The sequence below is a fragment of the Bicyclus anynana genome, chromosome 10 (assembly GCF_947172395.1).
Source record: "Bicyclus anynana chromosome 10, ilBicAnyn1.1, whole genome shotgun sequence".
NCBI lineage: Eukaryota > Metazoa > Arthropoda > Insecta > Lepidoptera > Nymphalidae > Bicyclus > Bicyclus anynana.
The window spans coordinates 1,156,055-1,172,663 of record NC_069092.1 but is presented as its reverse complement, the minus strand read 5'-3'; the positions used below and the strand labels follow the sequence as shown (position 1 = coordinate 1,172,663).

General features: G+C 39.5%; 1 protein-coding gene across 1 annotated transcript; it reads right to left on the bottom strand.

The window, feature by feature from the left end:
• Positions 1 to 424: 424 nt before the first annotated feature.
• Positions 425 to 16,487, bottom strand: LOC112047910 (chorion peroxidase). The gene is made up of 15 exons (XM_052883799.1): positions 15,371 to 16,487; positions 13,571 to 13,747; positions 11,339 to 11,502; positions 10,435 to 10,573; positions 9,983 to 10,129; positions 9,096 to 9,269; positions 8,467 to 8,663; positions 7,712 to 7,898; positions 6,315 to 6,512; positions 5,780 to 5,924; positions 4,911 to 5,070; positions 3,989 to 4,147; positions 3,008 to 3,212; positions 2,335 to 2,446; positions 425 to 1,678 (listed from the first exon to the last, which is right to left on the bottom strand). Exons 1-15 carry the CDS (start codon positions 15,504 to 15,506, stop codon positions 1,612 to 1,614), a joined length of 2,367 nt encoding a protein of 788 aa, XP_052739759.1. The 5' UTR covers positions 15,507 to 16,487; the 3' UTR covers positions 425 to 1,611.
• Between the last annotated feature and the right edge of the window lie 122 nt (positions 16,488 to 16,609).

Here is a 16,609-nt window from a genome sequence, read left to right as displayed (position 1 = left end):
CTGTAAGAGAAAACCCGCGATATCTCAGTAGTTATATATGATAGAAATATAAAATATAGCCTATAGCACTCCCCGATAACGTAGCATTCTACTGGTGAAAGAATTTTTAAAATCGGTCCAGTAGTTCCGAAGATTACCCCATTTCAAAAAATTGTTACAAACTTACAAACTTACAAACTTACAAACTTTACCTCTTTATAATATTAGTATAGATAGCCTATAGCACTCCCCGATAACGTAGCATTCTACTGGTGAAAGAATTTTTAAAATCGGTCCAGTAGTTCCGAAGATTACCCCATTTCAAAAAATTGTTACAAACTTACAAACTTACAAACTTACAAACTTTACCTCTTTATAATATTAGTATAGATGAATTAGCAAAATCTACTTATAGGTACGAAACGAAAGAATTCAAACAAACATATTTATTTTAATTCATTTATTATTTTATTACACAATATTCTATTGATCATATTTATTTTATTTTTATAAGTAGGTACTTACACTAATTGATAAAAATCACTAAATTATATTTCTCACTATGCTAAGAAAATAATTTTTTATAATAATTATTACGGTATTCAAAACTTTATTACATACAAAATTTATCCTTTCGTTAATGAGTTTTAATAAAAACAATTAAAAAAACAAGCAAAAAAAAATCATAAAACTCATAACAAAAGCATACATTAATAAAAAAAATACCGTTACCATTAATATAGACATCAAAATGTACAATAAATTTATTATTTAATTAAAAAATAGTTTATCAGCGATATAAAAATATTCATTTAATTTAATTACCATTTATCTAAACAACATGGCAGCATCGCTCTTATTGGCCTAGTTGTAATTAAATTAACTAGAACTAACTCTATAATATCTGTTATTATAGTCGCAATTTTAAAAGACAAAGAAGACAACTAGAGTTACTTTGCTCTGTTTGTACTTTAATTGATTTTTTTGTGTACCAGGGAAAGCAGTATAGCTTTTCATTAATAACAAAATAATCCAAGAGACAGAAATAAAACTTATTAAACACGCACATGGCTGGTTTAAATGCACTATCACCCCTTCTCAAAATACCCCCGATTCCTGGATTTTTTAAATGAAAAAATCATTAAAACAGGTACAACTTCAACCCTTGTTAAAGATAAATTTAATTACAGTTTAGAAACGAGAAAAAGAATACATATTAAAATTTTTGTAATTCATTAGAAGCAATAAAATATTTAACGAAATGAGCCTAATTGATAATGGACAAGATTGTTTAATGGTTAAAATCTTTTAATTTTATATAGTTTTAAGTAAAATTATTACAATCTAATGATAACAATTACAAAAGGTACAAAAAAAGATGTAAAAAAACGAATTAACGCTTTTGTAAAACCATTACATTGCAATAATTGATATAAAATAGATGAAATTGCAAGAAAAACTTAAAAAGAAAAGAAAAAATGAAAATGACAGAATGAAAGTAAAGAAACTAATAAAAGCAACTGTTACTAAATTTATATTTAACAACCCTCTTGCCGATACAAAATCTGTGATAGAATACTAACTCGATTTTTTTCCAAAAAATATTCGTGATATACTTTTGTTTAATATTATTTATTCTTTAAATTTTGATAAATCCATCGCTGCTATTAACGGACTATCACACGGCACTGGTTCATTCCTGCAAAAAAACACCAAAACTGGTTAGGCTAAAATATTTAGAAGTGTAAAAAAAAAAACTACATATTTTACCCAAATTGGAAAGGAGATGGTCCATTTCAGGTCCACCCTTTTCCCCTATATCATTAAAATTTAAAAAATACAAGGATCTTGTTAAAATTTATTAAAGTGAATTAAATGTAACTTAATAAAAAGACAAATAAAATTACAACCCAAGTTTTTGAGTTATATCAAGATGGCGCCCATAAAGCAACTATGACATGACAATTGACAGCAAACGTCAAATCGATTACTGCATTGAAAACGTCATAAATCCGCTATTATTACCCTTATTAGTGTTGCATTTATTGAGAGAGAATGAATATTATTTCGAAAGAATTAAAGTAAATTCGTAGATTTGTATAATCAAAAATATATTTTCTTTTATTTCCGCCAGGGTACAGTGACTGGACCAGGGCCCATACAATTTTGGACCATCTCCTTTTAATTAATTCGTTGTGTTCGGCGGTGAGTCTTAATTGGATCGCTAATAAAACCTTAATTTAATAAAAAAAAAACTATCTACCTTCTCGCAAAATCGCATTAAAAACAATGTTAAACCGAATTGAGGATATCAGTTGAAACTACAATTTTCTTAAGAAGAAAATTAGTTCTTACCCTGGTACACTCCTAAAGAAGGCGTTTGGTGATGCAGCAGATATTTCTATTCCATCGCTGTTATCGCATAGAATTCTTGACAAAGTGACTTTCTTTATTTCTGCCAATTGACCTAAAAGTAAATCAATGTTAATTATTAGTTCTTTGTAACCTAGGTCGTTGGTGCAAGGTCACCGCAATAGGGATGATAGCATTTTTTTATTGATAGAAAACCGCTTAATGTATAAAGCTTTTTTTTAATTCTTTACAAGTAACCCTTGATCACAATCTCACCTGATGGTAAGTGATGATGTAATCTAAGATGGAAGCGGGCTAACTTGTTAGGAGGAGGATGAAAATCCTCACTCCTTTCGGTTTCCACACGACATTGTACCGGAACGCTAAATCGCTTGGCGGTAAGTCTAAGGGCGGACGAAGTTGATGGGACGGCAGACCAACACGATCGGTGAAAGATCAAGCGCAGGACCGATGGCTTTACGTGATCTCCAGGCTACTGGATGTACCAACACCGCCAACTTGCCAACTCCAGGCTGTCTTCTTGTAAGAAATAGCCTGACCCGGGATTCGAACTCTGGACCTTATTGTTCATAGCTGAACCAGCTACACACATTACCAGTGAGATACTTATCCTAGTATACCAACGACAACGAAACAGTATATTAATCATACTTACTAGGAGTAAATGCACCAGGATTGACATCAGGTCCATACTCGTAGTAATATCTATCCCCCCTCTTCAGCTTCGTGAACTGATCGGCTATTATATTTGCGAATGTGGTGCCGATGATGCCCCCTTCTACAGGCTCTTCTAGTAACCCCCCCACCCACAAGTCTATGTCGTCTGGGCTGGCGTATACTGAGGAAAGTCTTCGAGCGGCCTGAGAAAAAAAATATGAATTAATTATTATCAGACTTTGGTATCATTATTCTTGTAGAGCACAAAAGAAGAGGAATCCGCATTTTATGCTCATTTCTTCTTCCTCTTGCTTGTGGAGAGTATTTAAGAGGTTGACAAGCTATGCTGCTCCAGTGCACGTAATTAGTTAATTACGATTACATTGATGACTAACAAATGCCGAGACCGTCGGTCTATTAAACTTGTCGAGGCCTATTGCCCTAGTCGACCATCGTCGATAACAGAAAAGAAAATCTTGTTTTAGGCACGGGACTTTTTGGCCGGTTCTCAAGCGCAGTTGTACATTATTAACAAAAGATTTTCATATACTGAAGAATTGACTTACTTCTTATCTAATGGCAAGCATTAGCCTTTATACCCCATAACGCCGTCAATTTATTTAACTCTTCCAAGTTTGTTCGTTATGGTTACGTAGTCCTGACTCTACTCGATGAGAGCACAGTCAAAGAGTTAACTTATCGTCGTACAAAAAAGGCCTCCTCATAATCCACAGCTGATATTTAGCTGATATTTAAGGAATCTAAACTAATATTATAAAGCTGAAGAGTTTGTTTGTTTGCTTGAACGCGCATCTCTCAATCTCAGAAACTACTTACTGGTCCGATATGAAAAATTCTTTCAATGTTAGATAGCCCATCGAGGAAGGCTATATATTATCCCCATACTTCTACGGAAACGGGAACCAAGCAGTGAAACCGCGCGGCATCAGCTAGTAAGAAGAACTGTCGTAGTACTAACGCTTGGTGCAAGCTGGTGGAAGTCAGCGAGAGGCTGCAAGCCGACCAGCTTCCTGTAGTCGTTGTAGGAGCGGATGCCGTAGTCTCTGCCGCGCTGGACGTTGATGGCGGCCAGGTCCAGGCCGTAGGGGTTGCCACCGTGGAACATGTAGCGGGAAAGCTGGGGAACAAAGGAAATATACTCCGTGACGCAGTAGATTAAAAGACGGAAGTCCTGGGTTCCATTTCTTGCTGGGCCGTTTGAGGTTTTATTAATTGGTCCAGCTCTGACTGGTGGTCTTCAGTTGTGTAGTTACCATCCTACCTTCAAAGGCGTACTGCCTAGTGATTTAGCGTTCCGGTGCGATGTCGTGTAGAAACCGAAAGGAGTGTGGATTATCATCATTATCAGCCGATGAACGTCCACTGCTGGACATAGGCCTCTTGCTTGAATCTCCAACGATCTCGAACCGCCAGCATCCAGCGGCTCCCTCCAACCCGGTTGATATCCTCGGTCCATCTAGTGGGGGGTTAACCAACACGGCACTTACCGGTGCGAGGTTACCATTCCAATCCATTCCATACCATTCCGTGACACCCAAACGTCCATCGGCTCTTCGAACTATATGGCCTGCCCATTGCCACTTTAGCTTCGCGACATGCTGAGCTGACTGACTCCTCTCTATCTCCTCATTTCTGATTCGATCACGCAGAGAAACTCCAAGCATAGCTCGCTCCATCGCCCGCTGATTGACATTGAGCCTTCTAATAAGGCCCATAGCGACCAAGTCTCGGTTCCATTAGAAACACGCACTGTTCGAAGACTTTCGTCTCCAGGCACTGAGGAATTTTGGATGCAAAGATGTTAAGCCTTATGTGCCTGTAATTACTCTGTACTCTCTTATGAATAAATGAATTATTATTATTATTATTATTATACTTACAGCCTCAGTAACGAACGGGTCGACCGATTGCATGGGTCGCCACATAAGCCCCAGTAGAAGCCTATCTAGGAAAGGCTTGATGCGCAGTCTGGACGGCTGGAACATCACCTCAGGCAGAGATATTGATTCGTACACTCCTTTGCGCTGGCGACTCAGTACTCTGGAAGTTTTAAGAATACGAATATTAAGAATTAGCAGAACTCCGCGCGGTTTCACATGCGTGGTTCCCGTTCTCGTAGGGGTATCCCCCTATCCGGTATTATATAGCCTTCCTCGATAAAAAGGGCTATCTAACATTGAAAGAATTTTTCAAATCAGACCTGTAGTTTCTGAGAAAACAAACAAATAAATGAACTCTTTAGCTTAATAATATTAGTATAGATATAGATTAGTAGAACACTGCGGTTTCATTCACGTAGTTCCCGTTCTACTGGGAATACAAAGTTAAATATAGCATATATATTAAGTACTCACTGATAATGTAACGTTCAATTGATGAAGTAATCTTTCAAATCGGTGCAGTAGTTATAGAGACTATTTAATTCAAACAAACAATCTAAACTATCATGTTAATAATATTACTAATATAATAAAACCGAAAGTTTGGGTGTATTGTTTGTTACTCCGTGCAAAAATGGAACCGATTTGGCTGAAGGAATGTAGCTTTTTTATACCGGAAAGGTCCATGATTTCCCTCAAGATTTGGCACCAGAAAGGTCAATGATAGTCAGTGTAATTCCCCCTTCACCTGGTGGATTGATGTCATTAAGCAAGTGGCTCAGGACCCTGGTGTTCTGGTTTTCCAGAACAGGTATATTTGTAATATTTAAATGAATTGGCATTTCATTAAAACAAATTATAATACATACGTTAGTTGGCTGTCGACTACGGAATGTCCGAACCTCATGGCGGCGGTGGCAAACTCTCCTGACAGGGAGGGGTTTGTTTCTGGGTCATACGCTAGAGCGTAACCAGCTGATGGTGTTAGGCCATACATTTGCATTATTTTAGAACCTAAAATACAAAAAAGAACAATTTAAAAAAAAAACACCTAAACTAAAAAAAACAGATACAAAAATATTTTATTTAAATATTTTCTGCCCATAGTTGCTAGTAGATAACTTAAATGATCATGCTCGTAAGTTTATTATTACCAAAAATCATATTGCATAATACACTTGCTAAAAATAGATATTTCCAGATAGATATTCCAGAGTGCCTCTGGATGCTGACGGCCCGAGAGCGCTGTGCTTGGAAGTCCATGCAAGAGGCCTATGTCCAGCAGTGGACGTCCATCGGCTGATAATGATGAATGATGATGTTAAGTCAACTAACATAAAGTCAAAGTTAGTGAATTAGCTTGCTTATCAATCTGACTAAAAATGATGTAAATCTGCTTATTACCTAGCAACAAAGGCAACCACTCGTTATAGATTATGTGCTGGAACTCCGCCAGCACTATTCTCCTGGTCTCCATGAAGACGGTGTCCTCGTCCCAGCCAGGGTTCAAAGCGGACAGCGCTCGGGCAATCTTGTTGTGTTCTCTAGTCCAGATAGTGTGCAGGACTGTTAGAGAAATCACCTGGTTCCCGTGGTTATCCCCTGGAGATAACAAAGGTAATAATTTACAGTTTATGCTTAACCACGCATTCACCAGTGTCGTTCCCATTACCTTGGGAATCAGGAGCTTACCCAACGCCGTATCAGCCATATCAAAGATACCTACGGGGCCCCCAGACTACATGGGCCCCTTATGTGTTAAAGAAAAAAATAAGTGAAATGTAGATCATCCAAATTCTCTTTTTTCCCTGGTTAAGCGTGCGCCCAAAAGTTAGAAACATTCTACTTAAGTTAAGTCACTGTTATATTTTATTTCAAGCGAGCATTTTAACTTCTTATGTGAGGAACCTTTACCCTTCATTTGGGCTTCCCAACTAATTTTGATACAGGGCGCCTCCATGGCACGCTACGCTACTGGTGGGAATACGCAAAATGTAGGCTATGGTATAACCGTCCCATTTAGTTTTGCCTCATTGTGTCGTGTTAATTTAAGCCGTTTTTGAAAGAACCACAAACACGTAAGAATATTAAAAAGTATATACCTAAGTACTTTTTAATATTCTTACGTGGCTTAAATAATACATTATCGGTTTAGCACCGACTTCAAACTCAGCAGGTATGTCGGTTGGCAGGTCGGTTGTATTTTTTTATTAAAATTTTCTTTATTTTTCCATTTTTAGTAAATACTACGTATATGAAATTAAGCAGCTCCCTTAATCGTCTTTGATCTTTATCACCAGACCCCTAATGATAGTCACAACTCACAACCCATCTAGGTGAAAAGTTCTCATCAATACAAATTATTGATTAATTTGTGTCATTGTGTTTAATTTTCCCAAACAATATAGCTACACTATAAACTGTTAAGAAGTTTCCTTAAATATTCTTGGTCTTTATCAACACACACTTAATGACAGTCACAACCCATCTAGGTGGAAAGTTATCATTTATACAAATTAATCAAGCCTAAGCACAAGGTAACTGCTGTAAATCGTTGAGGAGTTTCCTCGTCTATATTTTGGCTCCATCATCAAATCGATTCCAAATCTTCATGAAATTGTAATGCTATATAAATACCACTACGAATAATAAACATCAAAAGCCTCATAATCATAAAGACCTTCAAATATTCATATCAACAGAATGAACTACTTTCTTGTTAACCTCAGGGGATATACAAGATATCCAGTAAATAATAGATAAATTTTCATTAATTACGGGACACCCTGTATATTATATACCTGATTCAAAGCAAGCGGCTCCGTCGTGCACATTCAAGCACTCCTTCCTGTGGGTAAGCGGAGGCAGTTCCCGCCCATAGTCGTTGAACACAGCCAGCAGTCCCCCCGGAGCGCGCAGCTGAGACATCTTCTCCACAGAGCTACCGTAAAGGTGCGACAGATCTGGGTAGTGAGATGCGCCGTTCATCTAAAATTAAAAAAAAAATGAATAAAATAACTCCTGACACTCAATAATAGCTTGTGTCACAAAAGACAAATTATTATTTTACGGAAATAAGCATGACTGACAAGTGGTACATCTGTGTGACACTTTCTGTGTGGAACTTATCTCGGAAACCTCTTCTTAAAAACGGCGTTTGAATCGGTCTTTTGAATTCAAGTACAGGGTTATAAAATTATGAGCTTTTCAAAAATTTCTTAAAAACAGCTTGGAGTTTGTTACAACATCGTCGGTCCGTGAATTATAAGATCTAATCACAGAATAGCAACTCTAAAAGCTGACGCTTCCTAAATCTGTGAATTTATGTGTGATCACAATAGATTCAAAACCCTCTTACTAAGCCTGTCAACGCGCATAGGAATTGGAGGGTGACCCAAAATCTCCCTCTCTTATAAAGAAGAAAACATGCCCCTGAAGTGAGTTTTTCAATCAGGCTGTAAATTAAATCGTAGGTAGGTACTTAAAAGAACCGCACGACCAACTTTTAGACAATTTTGAGCCAAATGATGAAGTACATATTGAATGGAGTGTTTACCTGCGTAGCATAACCAACAGAACAGTCAAAGTCTGGTGCAAGCTGAGTCCGGACGAAGTTAATGCAACGCTGCTTGAACTGGCCGTAGAAGACGTCATCTTCATCCAGGACAATAGGAGCGCACGCCCAGTGCTGCATCTCTGGAGGAAGAACTGCTTCGCCGTTGCCATCGCAGCAGGAAATGGGCTTGCCGTTAGCTAATTCAAATAAAAGTTGTTATTCAATGGCAAATTAGTCTTTGACAGCAATGTTAACAATGTTAAGGGCCGATGCAGTTAGACGGACAACTTGGGCTTACTTGGAAAAGCCATTTTATTCTACCTATGAATGATATTTAATTATTGATTGATTGATTTTATTATTGATTGATTCTGATTGATTGATGATCTTATTTGTGACTTCAATTCATGAGTTCCTGGATTTGAGGACTAGCTGGAGGCTAAAGGAAAATCATCGTAACTGCATACCTGAGAATTTTCTCAATTCTCTACGTATAAAAAGTCTGCCAATCCTCATTGGGCCAGTGGACTACTGGCCTAACTGCTCTCATTCTGACATGAGAGTCGTGCTCAATAGTGAGTCAAAAATGGGTTGTTGATATGATAGTAAGCGTTTTGTATGGAGCTTACCCAAAGTATATACCACACCAGTGCTGATGTCGTGAGCTACGAACTGGCCGAACTGCATGAACAGCAGGTTGTGGTTACTGCTAGGGTGGTTGCCGTCCAGGATGAGCGCGGTGCTGACCGCTCGCGCCGAAGGCAGCGGTTCCCCTGATGCTGAGATCCTGATTGCCCAAACACCTGAAACAAAAAAGAAAGATAATTGTTTTAGAATATGATCTATAGGCAGGTCAGTGGCGTGCACTTCATAAATGCATACCTTAAGAGATGTTTTTCTTAATGCTTATCAATTACAGGTTTGTCCAAATTGATTTTTTTTTTATTAGTGCATACCCTGAACGACAACCTTATGCACGTAACTGAGGTAGGTGCTACAGAACAGCGAAACGTCGTGTAAAATGTTCTTATGTTGTCGACATCCAGCAAACCCGCACGATTTTTTTAGCAACAACGTTTTTAACAAGAACTGCTAATGTGGAATGCCCTCCGGCGTCTGTTCCCTGGCACGTGCAATTTGATCACCGTCAAGGCAAGGCTAAATAAATTAGAAAAAAAGAATCATTCCTATCCGAGGGCCTAGTGGCAGTTTGATACTGTTACCGTCACGTAACGTAAACGCGAATTTTTAAGGGATTAAAACAGCGCCATCTAGTGGCACTACTGCACAACTGTTTCAATTCCATATAAATTTGCGTAAACGTCAACGTGATAGTAACAACACTAGGCACACTGGACGCAATATTACTAGACAGCCTGTTTGCAATGTGTCAATGTTAATATTTTTTATCATTTATCCCAAATAAATAACAGATGATTGTATATTTTTCTAATGCCGGATCTCGTACCATAAAGGCAAGGGCTGACAAACTATTGAAGCAAATAGAAGATCTTACCATCACTATAGGACGGCGCCAGCAGTCTACCATAGCCAGTGTGGGTACCACCCCAGCTTGGATTGTCTTTGTTGTTGCAATTGCCATCAACGCTCCGATATTTGCTGGGTACTTCAGGACATGGCGGGTTCGGCGGGCAGTAAGGTCCTGGAATATAACAGTATGACACGTTGAAAAAAGCCACTCTGCGCTAATGCTTTTTTTGCACTGAATAACATCGACATCAACCCATTTCCGGCTCTCTACTGAACTCGAGTCAGTCTTCTCTCAGAATGAGAGGGGTAAGGCCAATATGTCCACAACGCTGGCCCAATGCGTTTTGGCAAACGCACGCAGATAATTAAGAAAATTCTCTGGGATACAGGTTTCCTCACCATGTTTTCCTTCACCAATTGAGACACTTAATTTTTTAAAGCATAAACATTGAAAGCAGCAATAGTGTTTTTACTCACCATCAGTATGATCCGTGAATCTCAAAGCCAACTCATCATCAGTCAGGGCTTGTCTAGACTTCAACTCCTGCGCAGCAAAGAGATTCAGCAATGCTCCGCGCCCCAATCTCTGTGCTCTTTCGTCGTATGTTACCAGAGACTTGAACAAGATAAATGGATGTTAATTGCAGGGGAGATTATAATTTAAGTAGTAATTATTTTTTTTGTCCAATTTCAGGTTGTATAAATATATTAAGAGTATGACTGACAGACTAATAATGAAACCCGCATATTAATCTGTTCATCCCATTAAATACTCCATTGTTACAGACAGCCATATTTAGCGTCGGATGTTAAATTGATAGAAGGTGTTTGCATGTAGTAAAAAAATACATATATTAATATATTATGAAACACGTGATACGATGTACAACGGAGTATTTTCGAACCCACACAAGGCCCTTAGTCATGAGATGGTTCTTGCAACGCGGCACGATCCAAATTGCGACGCGCGCGGCCTCTCACAGCGCGCATTGAGAGAGGGGTTGACGGGGTGAGGAGTGAAGGTTTGTTTGGTTTATCATTTGTAGAACCGAAGCGCTTCGGCTACATCTGCAGCTTGGGTCGCAACTAATCGTGCGCCACCTTCACATTTTCCGCGTTGATTGACACACAGAACTTGTCCGACTCCGCTGAAATTGTCTTACCAAAATGGTGTCCTTATCTCGGAGAAGTGACGCTAAGTCTACTAAGATAAGGACACCATTTGGTAAAACAACAGAACACAGCTCCTTTTGAAGCTCTTTGACCCGTAATAGGCACATCTGCAGCTTGCGTCGCGACTGTTTGTGCGCCGCGCCGCCTTCACATCTTTCACGTTGATTGACGCTTCACTTGCGGTCGAATTTCGCTGAAATTGTCTTACCAAATGGTGTCCATAGCTCGGAGAAGTAACGTTGACAACAGCGTACGGCTCCTTCTGAAGCCCTTCGGCTCGTAGCAGCCACATCTGCAGCTTGCGTCGCGACTGGTTGTGCGCCGCCTTCACATCTTCCACGTTGATTGACGCACGATTGCTTCTCTTACGATCTGATTCCACTGAAATTGTCTTACCAAATGGTGTCCATAGCTCGGAGAAGTGACGTTGACAACAGCGTACGGCTCCTTCTGAAGCCCTTCGGCCCGTAGCAGCAACATCTGCAGCTTGCGTCGCGACTGGTTGTGCGCCGCCTTCACATCTTCCACGTTGATTGACGCTTCTCTTGCGGTCGAATTTCGCTGAAATTGTCTTACCAAATGGTGTCCATAGCTCGGAGAAGTAACGTTGACAACAGCGTACGGCTCCTTCTGAAGCCCTTCGGCCCGTAGCAGCAACATCTGCAGCTTGCGTCGCGACTGGTTGTGCGCCGCCTTCACATCTTCCACGTTGATTGACGCACAATTCCTTCTCTTGCGATCTGATTCCACAGAAATTGTCTTACCAAATAGTGTCCATAACTCGGAGAAGTGACGTTGACAACAGCGTACGGCTCCTTCTGAAGCCCCTCGGCCCGTAGCAGCCACATCTGCAGCTTGCGTCGCGACTGGTTGTGCGCCGCCTTCACATCTTCCACGTTGATTGACGCACGATTGCTTCTCTTACGATCTGATTCCACTGAAATTGTCTTACCAAATGGTGTCCATAGCTCGGAGAAGTGACGTTGACAACAGCGTACGGCTCCTTCTGAAGCCCTTCGGCCCGTAGCAGCAACATCTGCAGCTTGCGTCGCGACTGGTTGTGCGCCGCCTTCACATCTTCCACGTTGATTGACGCTTCTCTTGCGGTCGAATTTCGCTGAAATTGTCTTACCAAATGGTGTCCATAGCTCGGAGAAGTAACGTTGACAACAGCGTACGGCTCCTTCTGAAGCCCTTCGGCCCGTAGCAGCAACATCTGCAGCTTGCGTCGCGACTGGTTGTGCGCCGCCTTCACATCTTCCACGTTGATTGACGCACAATTCCTTCTCTTGCGATCTGATTCCACAGAAATTGTCTTACCAAATAGTGTCCATAACTCGGAGAAGTGACGTTGACAACAGCGTACGGCTCCTTCTGAAGCCCCTCGGCCCGTAGCAGCCACATCTGCAGCTTGCGTCGCGACTGGTTGTGCGCCGCCTTCACATCTTCCACATTGATTGACGCACGATTGCTTTTCTTGCGGTCCGACTCCGCTGAAATTGTATTGTGTTTTTTTTTAGGAAATTTTAGGTTTTGACGACCGATTGGTGCAACTGCATTCGTGGCTGTGGGTTCGAATCCCATATTTTTTCTAACGAACGTTTCATTAATTATATGGTTAAATTACTTTTCATAAACTTGCGAACTACACACAGCCTTACGATGCCTTTAAATAAATGAAAGCCTCCGATTTAATTTCCAGATAACAAGGATTTTTTTTAAAATCACTCAATGAAGTTGCAATGTAAAACGTATTAGTATTAAACAGGCTTGATGGACTTTATCCTCTGAAAGGCTAACATTACATCGGGCGAATATTACATCGTATCGGATAATTACTAAAGCTATAACATTCATTAGCTAAAACTATCTTAAGATTGAATAATCCGATACATAATCGTTATCATTACAAAAATCTTGCGTTTTTGCTGCCAGGGCTTCCTAATACAACATTTATCACAGTAACTTGTAGAATAAAAGTATTTGATATAGTTTCCAAGGTTACTCGCATCTATACTTCTATACTAATATGTAAAGCTGAGCTGAGTTTGTTTGTTTGATTGAACGCGCTAATCTCAGGAACTACCGTCCGATTTGAACAATTCTTTCAAAGTTAGATAGCCCATTTATCGAGGAAAGCTATATTATCCCCGTGTTACTACGGGAACAAGAACCACGCGGTGTCAGATAGTAGGAGTATATAGGGCCGTGCGCACCCCAAAATGGTCCAGTGCCCACGAATTCTAGGCTACTGATTAAAAAATCTATGATGGACGCCAGAATACAAAATATACATGAAAGAAAAATCAATAAAATCAGTATACCCGTTTCAGAGGCCAGCGTCCACAAATATTGTAAACGTTTTTTTTCTGTGTTGAGTGTGTATTTGCTCAGCGGCATGTCAAGGGTGGGGCCCACCCTAGGAAATAATCCTAGATACGCCAATACTTACCCGCGTGACTTACTCCAGTGAAACAGCACACACCGATCTGCGTTTCCAGGTGACACCGCGGGTTGCGCGCTCCGGGGCGCACGTGCGCGGGACACTGCACGGGAGGCACGCATACGCCGTGCCGCGGACACACATCACACGGCGCCTCCGTACTGTGTACGTGCTCTGAAACATTGTACTATAACGTACCATACTTAGGTACTAACTACTTGCTTGCCCAAATATGTACTCATACATTGGAATATGTTTTTATGTATCTGTACCCTTATAAGGAAAAATATGGAACCCTACAGGATCACTTTGTCTTCCGCCTATCCGTCAAGACAAAAAAATTATACTATTATAATAAGTACCTATTGGATTTTTATAATAGGTACCTACTTATGGGTTTCTTTACTCTGCTATAGGCTTGGATAGAAACGATGCAATGGCAAACATTGGCTCGAACTTACCTACTTATCTTTGTACAAACGAAAAGGAGATTTAAGCCCACGTCTAACTAGACACGGGCATAAGTTAGTTATTTCTGCATATCGTCTCCAAAGAGTAAAAAAATCTTTTGTAGGTTTGGGTGTACTCTTCTATAACAAGATCCCCAAGACTGTGATGGACCTGCCAATGCATAGCTTTAAGCAATGTGTTAAAAAACATTTACTTAGTCGAGATTACTACAACATTGATGAGTTCCTTAAAGATAAAAGCGCTTGGAGGCCATTGGATCAGCTTCCACCTTCACACAGGAAATAAAACTATAAGAAATTGTAATTGTTATCAATTGTAAATTATAATACTGTATGACTTTTTCAAAAGAGCAACTGTTGAGTTTCTTGCCGGTATCTTCTCAGCAGAACCTGCCTTCCGAACCGGTGGTAGAATCTTTACAAATAGTCAACTGACGTGTCAAAAGTGCTTGTAAACTGAGCCTACTTGAAATAAATGATTTTTGATTTTGATTTTGATCTATTCACTAGGGAAAACGTAAAATGGATAATGTACTCCCAGATGTATGCAATGCCTTGAGTGCATAGGAACTCCATCATCTTGTTCCTCCTTCCCTTCCTACCACAGAACAGCAGGTGAATATCCAGACAATTTGTACTTTGCATCCACACTTCGAGTTCGCACAGAAAAGTTTTGGAATGCTATTCCGGCGTGTGTTTCGTGTCAACTACAGTTTTAACAACTTCAAGACAAGAGTGAATAGTCATCTACAGCTAGTGCGGATTAGCTTGACACCTGGCTCGAATGATGTTTGTACAGTGTTTGTTTGGTTGTATTTAGTAGCCAAGTGTCAAGTTAATGCGCACTAGTTATATAATGCAAGCGCGCTCTAAATTAGACTACATCAGTGATTTCCATCTTATCAGGTGTCATATTGATGAAGCATAAGAATGTTTTTCGGTATAAAAAACGTACTTGGTTAGAGGCTTCGGCCGTGGTTAATTACCACCCTACCGGCAAAGGCGTACCACAAAGTGATTTAGCGTTCCGGTAAGACGTCGTGTAGAAATCGAAAGAGTGTGGATTTTCATTCTCCTCCTAACAAGTTAGCCCGCTTTCATCAGGTGAGATTGTAGTCAAGGGCTAACTTGTAAAGAATAAAAAAAACCAGGCAGGTAGGTATGAAAGAGAAACGGAATCGAGTTTTCAAGCATATATCTTTTTGAATACCGACCTATTCGTACAGGCAAACAAGTACAGGTTTTGGTGGTGCTCCTAACCTTAAATTTTGAATTTCCTAACAATTAGTTAGTATCTAGTTCTATAAAACATTTTGAGGTTACTTACCATTAAGGTCATTCACCCCATAATGGCCACCCAAAGAAGTACCATATGGTTCACTCACAATACTTCTTATGCAACTCAAAGCTATAAAAATAAAATTAAACTTCACAAAACTAATAACTAACTTCATTAAAGTCATTTTGTATAAATAGGCGTTAGTTTAATTAAAAAAAACACTGTTAGAACTTTATTAGTCTTATAATTTCACATATTTATTGCAGCACAGTGTTAACGATTGGACTTTAGTGTAAAAATGACAGAGACACGATTGAACATGGATTTTAAGAAACACTTAAAAATGTGGGTAGTTATAATTAATAATTTTGACTTAGTAATCGGATACAGCTCGTATTACGTTTCGTTTTGCCATATACGAGTAGGTACGTACTTTTATAGTTCTTGCTTAATGTTATAAAGAGTACAGTTTGTACGGTTATAGGGTTAATATCTGGATATACTTAACCAAGTTTAAAAATTATTTTACGACTAATTAATTATTAACTTAGTACCCATAACACAAGCTGCTCTGTATGCTTACTTTGGGGCTAGAAAGTATATATTGTTTAAGTATATTTAAAAAAAAATATTTATTTATTTATTTAATAAAAAGCCTTAAGCCTCGTTATTTGTAAGTGTTATAATGCTATATTTTGACCCCGTATACCGCGAATACATAAATAAATAGATTGTGGTAACTTTGGTATAATAATATAATTATGTAATTATCATCATTATCAACCCCTATTCGGCTCACTGCTGAGCTAGAGTCTCCTCTCAAAATGAGAGGGGTTAGGCTAATAGTCCACCACGCTGATCCAATACTAATTGGCAGACTTCACACACGCAGAAAATTAAGAAAATTCTTTGGTATGCAGGTTTCCTCACGATGTTTTTCCTTCACTGTTCCCTCCCCTTCCAACCACAGAACAGCAAGACATCGAACCACAGAACAGCAAGACTCATTACACACTGCGCTCGTTAACACTAGTTGACCGAGGACATTGCGGTGACAAAGGGTTGCAGGGAGCCGCTGGATGCTGGAGGCTCGAGACCGTTGTGCTTGGAGGTTCATGGAAGAGACCTATGTCCAGCAGTGGACATAGGTCAGTGGACATCGGTCCATCGGCAGATAATGATGATGATGATGGCTGAGTGTAATGGTTAGAAATCAAATCTTGAATTTCGGTCTCTCCATAATCAATTTATAAATCTTCACTTGGTTCAGTATTAGGTGAATTACAT

What these genes read in the sequence shown, in the direction of transcription:
- LOC112047910 (XM_052883799.1), bottom strand. Translation starts at nt 15,506, where the DNA reads ATGACTTTAATGAAGTTAGTTATTAGTTTTGTGAAGTTTAATTTTATT. An exon ending in TCACGCGGGTAAGTATTGGC is followed by an intron (nt 11,503 to 13,570) that starts GTATCTAGGATT and finishes CAGTGGAATCAG; the next exon opens with ATCGTAAGAGAAGCAATCGT. An exon ending in TCCACCAGCTTGCACCAAGC is followed by an intron (nt 3,213 to 3,988) that starts GTTAGTACTACG and finishes TTTTTTTCTCAG; the next exon opens with GCCGCTCGAAGACTTTCCTC.